Source organism: Mus pahari, chromosome 3 (assembly GCF_900095145.1).
Source record: "Mus pahari chromosome 3, PAHARI_EIJ_v1.1, whole genome shotgun sequence".
NCBI lineage: Eukaryota > Metazoa > Chordata > Mammalia > Rodentia > Muridae > Mus > Mus pahari.
The window spans coordinates 47,074,989-47,087,849 of NC_034592.1; the positions used below are offsets into that span (position 1 = coordinate 47,074,989).

The 12,861-nt window shown below is 43.3% G+C and overlaps 1 protein-coding gene across 7 annotated transcripts in view; it reads right to left on the reverse strand.

The window, feature by feature from the left end:
• Nucleotides 1–12,861, reverse strand: part of Itgb6 (integrin subunit beta 6) — a 121,992-nt gene that overhangs the window by 12,230 nt on the left and 96,901 nt on the right. For all 7 annotated transcript variants that reach the window (XM_021194519.2, XM_029536477.1, XM_029536479.1 and 4 more), the window contains 3 exons: nucleotides 9,072–9,294; nucleotides 5,812–5,906; nucleotides 1,240–1,359 (listed from right to left, as the gene is read on the reverse strand). In XM_021194519.2, the coding sequence (XP_021050178.1) occupies nucleotides 1,240–1,359; nucleotides 5,812–5,906; nucleotides 9,072–9,294 (438 nt within the window). The remainder of the gene's footprint in view (nucleotides 1–1,239; nucleotides 1,360–5,811; nucleotides 5,907–9,071; nucleotides 9,295–12,861) is intronic.

Consider the following 12,861-nt stretch of genomic DNA (forward strand, 5'->3'; position numbering starts at 1 on the left):
CATCTTAGATAAGCTGTAGAAGAGTCAGATACCCACTCAATTTGAAAGCTTCTAAAAGCTTTGTTCTCTACTGATTCTCTTTTCTGATGTGACATAAACTCGTCTTTTCCCTTGGCTGGAGATGGAATAGAATTGGAAGGTTCCTATGTTAGAAACTGATTCCGTGTGTTGACAGGGTTGAACATCCACAGTAACACAGAAGCAATGGACTCCTGCCTGGTCTGGTCTGATAGATACCACTGATCTGAGGCTGCCATGAACTCAAAACGATCCTCCTGCTTCATTCTCCGGAAAGCTGGGGTTATAGGTGTATGCTGGCTGGCCTGACCCTTTCCCATCTTCTGTGGTCACACCCTTAATTGTTGTCTTGTGTTTTCCTGATACAACATCATCACTGATGGCCATTGCTGCAAGGACACTTTTTGGCACACGTGTTACATTTCACATTATTCCACTTATTCTTTGAGTCACCTCTTAAAAGATTGTGCCATTACTCTTCCCATTTTACAGATGAGGAAATAAGAGGTTCAGAAAGGCAAACATATGCACAATCTCAGGGAGTGGTTGCACAACAAAATACTATTTGAACCACCACTTAAACTTGTCTTAATTACAGGCTTACTGCCATGAACAGACACCATGACCAAGGCAACTATTATGAGGACAACATCTAATTGGGGCTGGCTTACAGGTTCAGAGGTTCAGTCCATTATCATCAAGGTGGGAGCCTGGCAGCATCCAGGCAGACATGGTACAGGAGGAGCTGAGAGTTCTACATCTTCATCTGAAGGCTGCTAGCAGAATACTGGGTCCAGGCATCTAGGACTAGGGAATTAAAGCCCACACCCACAGTGACACACCTACTCCAACAAGGCCACACCTTCTAATAATGCCACTCCCTGGGCCAACCACTTACAAGCCATCACAGTCCTTCTTGCTAGTTTTTCTGAAAAGATACACCTGCTGAGTACATCCTTTTCTTGGTTAACCTTTCTATAATGCCAGTAGGTGGTTTCCTGGAGGTGATACTTGGTCCAAATTAAAGTCATCATGTTACCTTGTCTTAATAAAAGGCATGGGAATGCAGCAACGTCTTTAATGGGATCTTTCAACCTTTGGAGAAGCACTTCACCCCAAATTTTGTAATGTCTTTCTTGGCAAGCTACCTCAGTTGACTTTCTGGATGCCTTCAACCAGGTGCTGTCACTTGACATTGGCAATGGGACACACCCTACCCACCTTTTTCATTGATGTTGTGAATGATGGTTTTCCCTTCATTATCTGTAGTTATTAGGAATGTAACGAGACATTCATTTTCTCCTTGTAGAGAGCAGGAGACAGAAGTATCCTTTGAAAAATCTGCAGATGAAAGAGTCATTCATTAGGTTAGATGAGATTTCAAAAGAGGTAATTTTTAAAGCGAAGTGGTATTGAGTTTAACATGCAAATTAGAATTTGCAATACCGTCAAATGGGAATTGAAAGGCGTAGTAGGGTTTTCCCACCAAGTGAGAACTTTGGTTTCTACTTATGTTCCAGAAGAACGGCTCCAGATGTGGTCAATCAGGACTGACCATCAAAATTACCTATCAATCTGATGGAGGCAGATTTCAATAGAGTGAAAGTAGCTCAAAGCAGGTGCCCACAGCTGCCTGGGGAATAGAATGGCCTTGATTATGGTAATGAGGGGGCTGCACGTCCTCTCAGCACAGAGCATCTGGGAGAACAGCTAGATTACACTGCTGCTCCGTGTAGAGATGGATACTGTGCTATTACAGAGGGCTTCTCACAGAGGTGCAGCCAGGACTTTGGGCTTTGCACTGTTGCATGGGGAGAAGAAATTAATAGCAGGAAACCGAGGCAGAGGTGTCATGTAGCTCAGAGACCCAGGATAAAGGGAAACTTCAGATTCAGAAGGAACCCAGGGTAAGAGCTCTCGGACATTCAGTCTACACTCTTTCTTCACAAGAACGTGATCCTTTCCTCTCGTGAAGCTCATTCGAGAGTTAGAAAATGAATTTCATGATAATAATTGTTCATAAAAATTTTAAAATCCTAGGTCACACGTCAAAAATTCTGGCGTCCCAGCTACTCTTGTCCAAATTATCTAGCATTTTCAGAATTAAAAAAAAAAAAAAAACAAGCTAATTTCATAATTCTCATTCTAAACTGGAATTTTTGATGACATTACTACCGCTTTTCAGAAACCTGTAATTAAAATAACATTTAATCTAAACTCCTATGTTACATGAGCCAATATTAGTGTGCAAAGACAGATTATGGAAATCAAATTGTCCCAGGTAATCTTGGACCAACTCTTACTAGACTGTGATTTCTCCCATTAGTTTAAGATGGTAAAGATCTAAAGATGTTAATAAAATAGAATTCATTTTTGTGTGTGTGTGATATGTGTGTGTGATATTTGTGTATGTGTGTGATCTGTGTGTTCTTACAAAAAAATAAACAGCTCATATAGAGATATTTAGGTCACAGAAACACTAGTCATAAAATATGGAAATATTAAGTTGTCATTGTTTGTTGTTTTTGCATTTAATTTTTAAAGGAAAAAAAAAACCAATAGGACCCATGACTAATATGCCTTATAACATTCACGACAATAGGAACCAGTAAATAATAAATTCAGCATTCTAAATGAGATTTTGTACAATAGATTTTACGTGAACTAACTAGTTTTGAACTCATTAGAGGCATCTATTTATGTATACATGAATATTGGGAAATATAATATAAATTTCCCTCATTTGGTCATTTCCATATGCATATGGCCATCTGACTCACCTGGGAGATTCGAAAATACCAATTCTGGGAGCCTATCTGAGGTGTTTTAATGGGAGAGTCTGTGATAAGCACAGAACTTGAGCATTAAGCGATGATTTAATAAGCATTCTAATTGGATACCTTGGATGGAAAGATCTGGGAAGCTCTTGGCAACCGGACGATCATGGCCAGGGTTATTCCATGTGTTTGATGGTAAATGGCAGGCACCCGTATTGAAAGCCGTAGTTTGGTCCTTTTTATATGACCTTCACCACTGCCCCCCCCTTCCACTCCAGTAACTAAGATTCATGAAATCTTGGGGAGTGTGCTTTTGCATTTTGCATCTCTTTCTTCAGTGTGGGCCGCAGCAGTGAGAGTTTTGCACCTCTCTCTTGAACTCCCTTAATGGGGCATCAGGCTCTCAGGTTGAAAGGATGTGCATGGTTTATCACGCTCATTTCAGTAATAGTAATCCTGCCTCTTTCTTTTCTTTCGAATAGCCACACAGAAGCATAGGAGGCCGGCTTTCCTTGGCCAGGATTATTTAAGTTTTAATGGAACTACGGATCTGACCTTTGAGCCTCGACTCCCACCTTGTGCTTTAATTACTGTACCGCTTCTTTTCTTGACTGTTGCAGCCTAGCTGTGCCCTGTTTTGTAGTGTTTGGGTGTTGAAATAGTATTATCGGAGGTGCAATGAAAGATTTGCATAATTAGCTGCTAAGGTTTTCTTTTGTTGTTTGTAGAAAATGGCCCTTTCTTTCCCCATTCCCCCCACCCCTCCTCTGTGAGACTTGAATTACTGCCACTGAATAAATACAGGGAAAATAAGATCTCAAGCAGCTAGAGAAATCATGCTTAGTAAGGAAGACATATAGACACTGGAGTGAGGGACAGAGAGGTGGGGGCGGAGATGTGGGTCTGCGAAGGTTCAGGGAAAATGTAGAAAACATGAATGTCTGCACGGTGGACTCACAACCCTGAGTTTTAAGTTCTGCGATCAGCTTAAAGTCCTGGAGGTAAACAGTTTCCCAAAGGAAGAGGGTGGAGCTGAGTGTTGGGGGTGGGGCTTCTTTGGTGAGATAAATTTGGGAATCTCTTTTTCACTTTAGTGCCTCTCCTGGTGACTCACACTCCTGCTTAATTTAAAGTACATAGCAATCCTGAACACTTGCAAAGCCCCGGGCTCCTTAGTTTCCCATTTCCCGAGCGTATATGGCTGTGAATGCTTCTCTGAGACAGTGTTTGGTGGAACCAACACTGAGTAACAATGATCTGAGTGTCTGGAATGGTGGGGTAAATTAAGAAGCACGACTCTTTGAGTAAACCGGAATGAATAAAGTCAGGTGGGCCCACCCCACCCCACCCCCACCCCATCCCTCCACCCCACCCCGATCGCCCATGCAAGGTGGGTGAGTTTATGAGTTATATAGTATGTCTGTCTTACTCCATGTCCTTAGCAGAGAAAAGCAGGTGCTAAAAGACCTTTAGCTGAGCAACTGTGATGTCATCTTTTCAGACTGGTGTGACAGTGACATTAGAGGCTGTTAGAAAGGTGTCTCTTAAACTCACAGTCGGACAAAAATCCGCTTCTCACTCAGGTTCGTCCATGTTAGTGTTTAGAAAGGGTTACGGGGCCACTGGTTATTTTCATTTTCCAAGTTAGAAACAGAAGTCTGTACCCTTCTCCCTTAAAGATACTTTGGTCCAACACAAAAGAACCTAAATTCTAAATGCCCTGGAGGCTATTCTTCCTCTCAAGCACAAGCATTTTTGACGTTCTGCTCTGAAAACTGTGAACTGAGACACGGCGACCGACCGCCCCGTTCACACCTCCGCGACCGGCTCGTTCCTTCATAGCCTCCTCCCCAGCACACTGCATCCCCCGTGTTGCTGGCGAACAGAGTTTAGTCATTTGCAGGCATTTTCTGCAATTTCTGCTCATTTCGCAGAGACAGCTGGTAAATATCCCCACTGCTGTGAGAGGAGCCCAGAGGATCCACAGAGATGCGGACTAGTTACTGATGTGGACAAGCCACAAATGTTGCGCTTTCTCGGGGCTTCATCGGGGCTCACCTTTGGTGTCAGACAAAGCACATGGCATCTCATGCCACTGGCTGCTATTTGTCATATTTATCTGCGGCCACCAGCAAGGCACAGATGAGGGGTTTTATGAGCTCTTATCCTGTCCTGCCACACCCTGGAATCCAATTGCACCATCACAACAATTTTGAAACAGAATATTTAAAAAACATATAAATGTCTTTCTATGTTCTGTTTTGGAAATACATTAGTTTCTGTAATCTAACTCCATCCACTCAATACATGTGTCCTACAGGCCATATATTATCCTTTCCTGCCCAGCTAATATGCAGTTGTGCTAAATATTTGTGATGAGTCTTTGCCACTAGATTATCATTTTAATAATTAGACCTGACAGATGAAAATGGAAACTCAATGTGATTATCAGTTAGAAGAGGGATTTCTTGGATATGGAGATGAGTTCAGAGGGATAGAGGAATGGTGATGCACCATGGCTGGGAGGCTGGGATGGAGGGATGGTAATGTACCCATGTCTGGGAGGCTGGAAGTAAAAGCTACTGAGCAGAATACTTCCAGAATCTATAAAGTGCAGTCAGGCCAGCCGTCACTGCAGACTTTATCTTATCTCGAAATAAGGTAATCCCGAGATAAGGGAAAATTTCAGGCTGCCAGTGGGAGCTAACAGCCATTTCTTCAATTCCCTTCTTACTAGTTTGGAAAATAGAGCCTTGAGGAGTTCTCTGCTGTCACCCCTGTTGATCAGGGGTGAACTTGCTAACAAAGCCGGAGACCAACTGACTAGCCACAACTTTAAGTTGCTTGTTCCTCCGCTCATCATTTCTTCAGCTTTAGAAAATGCATTTATTCCCCAAGTGGGGGCAGGGAACATGGGTGGCTGGCTCCTGGTACAAGTGAAGTCAGGTTACTGAGAGTCCCCTGACTCACACGGCTTCTGCCTCTCAAGAACTATGTGATTTAAGAGAAGGAACACCTTCTTCACTGATGGTGGCACCAATGGCTTTACACTTGTCAGCGCACTCCTCTTGGCCCTGGCCATCTGCAGACAGGTAGCACTCGATGCAGCTCCTGTGGACGGGACAAGAGAGTTCATCAGCTCATGGTGGTGGAGAACGGGCAAGCAGCTGGCCTGCATCCTAAGAGGATGCTAAATTGTTCTGATCTCTACTCCATAATCAGTGTTCCCAAGTTAGCCTTGATAACTGCCGCTATCTATCATCATTTTTTTTCTGTAGTGATTGCTTCTGATTGGTTAAAAAAAAAAAAAATCCAACACTTCACTATTTGATTTAGCTACATTTTCATTGCACGTTTTCAACATAAGGGAGTGTTTATATCCATAAATATGATTAGAGTCTAGACAAAGTTATGAATTTCTTAACAAAAATGATCCATGTCTCAGCAGGGATTCTACCAACGGTGAGTGCTCTTAATATATGTCAAATGTGATGATTCTAAAATTCAATTTTCTGCTACTCTTTTGAATAAGTGTAAGCCTTGATGGTGGGTTCTTAAAGCTTAGGATTATAGCCTGGATCTTCATTAATTCAGGCTTCTAAATAAAAGATTGCTGCTTTTATAGAAACGCATATTTCCAAGGATACAAGGAAATTAAACTACTTTAAAGATGTCTGTAGACCAAAGTAAAATGGAGGCCTTGAATTAATCTTGTGCTACAAATAGATTTACAAATAGATTCAGTCTAGAGTAAGGCAAATCTGCAAATGTTTTATGCTTTGCGAATGGACAGCCTTCAAAGGGGCCCGAGAGCCTCATGCCCATGGGATCTCAGCTAAAGCTGTACTTCTTTTGCTTTGTGGTGAGCCACAACCACAAAATTATCTTGTTGCTACATCACAACTATGATTTTACTACTGTTATGAATCCTAATGTAAATATCTGATATACAAGAGATCTGATATGTGACCCTGTTGGGATCTTGACCCACAGGCTGAGAACTACTGTTCTGTAGGCAGGGCTTGGATCAGCAACCGTGTGGGAATGGGAGCCCAAGTCTTGTTTGAAGCTGCTTTTGTGTTTTATATATATATATATATCTGGGCACGCTGGGTGGGGACCTGGAGCATACTGTAGAGACTTTTCAAACTACTTTTGTGCAACTGACGGTGATTGCCCCAGGAACGCTGGCCTCCCCTGCCCTGTAGTTCTATAGCATTTTCTATGTCTCCATTGTGGCTGGAAGCCCAAATATCTCTGTTAATTATTTGGAAAAAAAAGGGGGGGGAGATTAGGGGATGGCCATTCAAGTGTGAGGACCAAAGTTCAGATCCCCAAAGCCCACATAAAAACCAGACAAGTATGGCAATCAGCTGCAATCCCATCACTCAGGAGGCAAAACAGGGGATCCGAGGCAAGCTGGCTAGCCAGGTTATCAAGAATTAGAGACCTCACTTCAATAAATAAAGGAGAGAGTGATCAAGGAAGATACCTGATGTTGAACTACTTCTGACTCATACACATGTACCAACTGTACATATGTACTACACACATGCGAACATGCACACACACTATATACACATACATAGGCAAAGAATAAAATCTTATCTTTCCTTTAGACCCTTAGCTCTTATGAAGGTAGATACCATAACTGTTTCTGTGTGCATATGATTTGACACCATTCATGGTATACTGCAAGTGCTTAATACTTGTCAGGTAAATGAACATGTGTCTGAGTAAAAGAAGGAATAGACACATCTCAAAACTAGCATTGACATCACGTAGATGATGCTGGTTCCCAAACTGGAACAACTTTAATTGTTAATTCTCCATCTCACAAACCAGATAAATCACTGAGATGATTTAGAAAAATCACTGAGATGATTTAGAAAATCACTGAGATGAAATAGAAAAGCAATGAAAGAAACATTGTGATGGTTTGTATATGCTTGGCTCAGGGAGTGGCAGGATTAGAAAGTGTGGCCCCGTTGGAGCAGGTGTGGCCCTGTTGAAGTAGGTGTGTCACTGTGGGTGTGGGTTTTAATTTCCTAGTCCTAGATGCCTGGAAGTCAGTATTCTGCTAGCAGCCTTCAGATGAAGATGTAGAACTCTCAGCTTCTCCTGCACCATGCCTGCCTGGATGCTGCCATGTGCCCACCTTGATGGTAATGGACTGAACCTCTAAATCTGAAAGCCAGCCACAATTAATGTTGTCCTCATAAGAGTTGCCTTGGTCATGGTGTCTGTCCACAGCAATAAAGCCCTAACTAAGACAAACATTTTCAAGACACTTTACTTTTTTTGTTGGTGGTTGTATTGGGAATTGAACCCAGAGATACATGGGTGTTAGGCAATCACTCTGTCCAAACTACAGTGGAAAGTTTACAATTGATTTTATTTAAGTCCTCCATGCTCTGGCATGTATCTCAGTTTGCCAGGGATGGTGACAGAAAAGTCTTGACACCTGGTTGGTGGGTAACCATTGGAGGAAATGGATTTTCTCCCTCATTTACAACAGAAATGCAGAGGTCACCAGTCCAGGAATCAGAGCTTATGAAAAGGATGGGCTGCTCTGTCCTATTGGCTGCTTACCAGAGGCAATGTGACCCCTGCAACCGTCATTTGGACATCTATTCCAGACCTACAAAGTTTGCTCCAACTCTGTAAAGTGAAACTGCTAACCAGAAATCAGTCTTAAGAAAAATACGGGTGCATTTAGTTGTTGTTGTTTTTGCCTTAGTAGCATAAAAAAACCCCACAGTATATGTGCATAATGATAACCACACTGAAGTGCCAGAGAGCACAGTGATGGGGTGGGGGTGGGGGTGGGGTGGGGGTGGGGTGGGGGGAAGATTGTCTTTCTGTTTCTGCCTCCTTTGGTCCAGCAGGATGGAACAAATCCTGCAAGGTCAGCCTAGATGGGTCTACATAAGAAGGATGTCTGTTTCCCCAGAAAAGATACTGACTGCCCGAGTGTCAGCAGGATACCTCCAGGGCATTCGACTGAGAGACCAGCTGATGCTATCAGTGTGGGACACCAGCTGCTGCTGGAGAAATGTGACATTGTGGTTTTAGTTAATCAGGACCCAGAAAGGCAGGTGAGAGGCTGACATTACAGGCTGAGGATGACTGGGACCCTTGGGCTATGAGTTTTGATGTCTGCCAGAGACCAAACCCAGATGACACAATTAGAGGTCTGATTTTACTAGATGTCATTCAAATGTTGATCACACGGAGAGCTAGCTACCAAAGAGAATAAAGAAGTAGAGACATTACCGTTTAGAGTTACAGGGGTCACCACAGGTAGGACAGCGTTCACAGGTGGGTCCTGAGGCTCCAGGGTTTCTGCAGATGCACTTGCCGCAGACACAGTCCCCACGCCCACTGCACAGCACTCCATCTTCAGATGTACATGCGTCCCTGTTGGTTGTACAGTTGCAGTATTCGCCTGTCCAGCCGTCCCGGCACACGCACTCACCACAGTCACAGTCACCGTTATCTGTAAAACACATGAAACACACCCAATGTTGCTTATGGCCCAAACCGCTTCCAGGATGGGGAATATCTTCTCTTCTCCGAGTACCTTTAAACACTATCAGAAGTTGGGGGTGGGGCAGGCAGAGGCAAAGAAAGAAACAGAGACAGGAGGGGTGGGAGGCAAAGAGAGAAGCAGAGAGGCAGACACACAGAGACACATAGCTAGAGAGACAGAGGTTGTGGGTGGGGGGGTGGGGCGGCGCTGCTTTCCCTGTGTATTTACTAAATTATCTCCTAGCTGAAAAATCACTTACAGCCAACAGAATAAAGAATTGGTCAAAATGAGACTATGTAGACAAGACCATCGGAGCTCATCCGTGAATTTTGATCACTGGGTTTTAGGATGGAGATGGAGGACAGACCTGGATTAATATCCATTAATTAAAACTTCTAGTTCTTTGGAAAGTTAGTTATGCCAAATGATGGTTTTCTGGGGAACACAGGTGAAAGGATGTCTTGCTTAAGAGAACAAGTGACAGACTGTTGTCCTGAAGCAGACACAGGTGAAAGGATGTTTGGATATAGCAAACACATCAAAGGAGGCCTGATGAAGGCGTATAAATATGACCCCACAGACAGCGGGAGGGGAGCACTGACCTTTGGTTTGGTTGACTCCACCTCGTTATTTTTCGCTAAAGACACACATGTATTGTTTCGCCTTACATCTTGTTGTTGCGGAGTTCAACGTGTGATGAGTCGGACATTGAGAGAAACTGCCCAAGAACTGCTCTTGAGGTGCCTGTGGCAGTTGTGGCTTCTGTGACCTTGTCTCAGGCCGGTTGGCAAACCTGGCGGTTTCTTCAGGATCAAACTACAGCTGCCTGGTCTCTGCTTGCTGAAAGGACTGGACTGTAGCTACAGGTTCCTGCCTAGAGGACTGGTCTGCAGTTGCCGAATTGTATTTGGTGTTTGCTACAGGACTGAACTGCTGCCCAAGAAGATCAAACTTATCCTGAAAGAATTATTGCTCAACAGGTCCACTTCTCCCATATCCTAATAACTTTTCACTTTCACTACCTCTGCTGTGTGGGCTAGAAGAGAGGTTGAACCCTCATTAAAAGTAGGTTGCAAAAAATTTATGCCTACACTGAAGAATTGAAAAATCCTCCCTTATAAAATAAAGGGATAAAAATCTACTTCCAGTGGTGTGGTTATGGGAAAAATTCTAGTTTTACTTCCTTTGGTTAGCTATCCCATTAGCATATGCTAAGCACTGGCAAATCCACCACTCAATAGACTCTAATTGAGCATATACTCTGTGCCAGAGAGTTTATTGGTCATGAAGATGTGATAGTATAACAGCCCTCCCATGCAGAGAACAGGGTCAGCCCAGATAATAGCAATAGCAAACAGAGCAACGCCCTGTGGAAAGGATTTAGAGATAACATGGCTCATCACTAAATCTACCCACCCCTGGTCTTTGTTCCAGGAAAGACAGAAAGCAATTAGGAGGTATTTCTCCCTCTTTCCAGTGGCTCAAATTATAATAATCCTAACTTCATTCACCATTTTTTTTGGTCTGACTTTTAGCTTTAAAATGTGGTGGGTAATGAAAACTAAGAGTCAACTATCTGTCGGGTCCTGAGTGCATTTGGCCACAAAGATGCAGAATTCGATAGCACAAGATTACTGAATTTTATCCTCTAGTGTAGGAGGCAGGCTAATTATTACCAGTGCTAATTATAATATAGCATGTGGAGTCTACAATACAGGGTGGAAGACTTTTTAAAGTAAATAGGGTTTGGGGAAAGCTTCAAGAAGTGATGTTTGAGCTGATTTTGGAAGCTAAAGACAGTAAAAGAAGGGAGTTACATACATTTCAGAGAGAGAAAATGATAGGAGGTAAAGGAAATGTATACAATAACCACAGTAGACTTGCAGGGCAGAGGCAGTGGTGCGGATGTCTGTGGCAAAGGGGAGATGGGGAAGTCCACAGCATGCCTGAAGTGAAGATGAGAAGTCACAAGGCTACAGAAAGAGTATTTTCCCAAAAGTTTATGAAATTTTACATGAGGCAGTGACCTGAACAGACAGGTATGTGTGCAGACATCCTGGCATCACAGAAAGGTCAAATGAGAGGCAGGAAAGGCAGTTGCAAAATCTTGCAGGAGCCGAGACCTGACCCATGACAGTAGTCTTGAGAACAAAGATGAACTGATAAGCAATGTAAGCCGGAATGCTCAGGTCAGGGCAAGACTGGTAACAGCACAGCAGGAAGAGAGATGGAATTCTCTCCAGGTCAACAGGCTGGATAGCCCGCTGGTGGCGTGGCTTCCTTTTGACTTGATGTGGAAGCTGGCTCATGGTCACTGCTGTTCTCTAGTCTCTGTCATAAAGTGGAGATCACTTGGTGAATGAATGAATGAGTGAATGAATGAATGAATGACTCCAAAGCAGAAAAGGAAAATCAGCTTTGGATGGGCTGGACAGTGAGTCTCTATGGTTCGGTTGAGTTTGGCATTGAAAGCACTATTGGGCACCTCAGTAGGCAGTTGAAAAGTATAGAGAAGAAGCTTGGGATTCATTAGGAAAAGGCTTCAGGTAAGGCGGGTTGGAATCAGCTCATCTAGGGCAAGCGGTCAGAGCACAAGACCATCCACAAGCTCTGGAGATCATCAGCCTGTAAAGGCTCCTCGCAGGAGAGGCTGAGAGGAGGAGGGAGATGGGAGTACCACTGTGCTCAGAGCAGGCTCAGCATGCAGAAGGAGATGCTTAAATATTCGGATGGGTAAAAATAGAAGAAGGGAGTTGCATATATTTCAGAAAAGAGAAATGAGGGAGGTGATGCCTTGGTAATTCTACAGGGCAGAGCCAGTGATGCAGAGGGTTGAACATTGCTCCCTTCTGGATCAGGCCATGGGATAGCTTCTGAAACGCTCTAAAATGGTAAACAGGGTGTTTCAGATAAGTATCCTTTCTGTAGACTTTTGAGTGCTTGCCATGGGAATTAAAACAACCATTTGGTGTTCCAAACAGATAGTATTTATTTATAAACCCATGACAAATACTTTCCTTCAGGAAGAAAAGAAAAAGATGGCACACATATAGGTATCTTGTACCAGAAGTTTTGCCCTTCCAGCAAAATCTGCATGTTAACATGTACCTAAGTTAACATGTACCCATGTTTACCATGTTTGCCTGGCCCAAAACCCACAGGGCCTAGTAGAATCATCTCTAAACGCTGTCTGGAGGAAGAGTTTGCAAGCCAATTCAGCCATCAGGGATAAAAGTTCTATACATTTATTAAAAAACAAAGTGAAAATAAATAAATGCTGCATGCTTTCACTTATAGAAGATGCTGGAAGGAGTTTGCCATGGGACGGAAGACTGCCTTCTCTCTTGTAGTCTTGGTTGGAGTAGTTGGCTATGCTTCTGGCTTTGTGACTGGGCCTCAAGAGACTGAGAACAGAAGAGTCCTTCATAGAATGCTCTATCAGGCTCCAAACCTCAGTGGTCTCACTGCTGGGCTCTCGACCTTCCTGGGATGTGTGTGTTCTCTGTGTGTGAGGTTTCTCTCTATATTACTCTA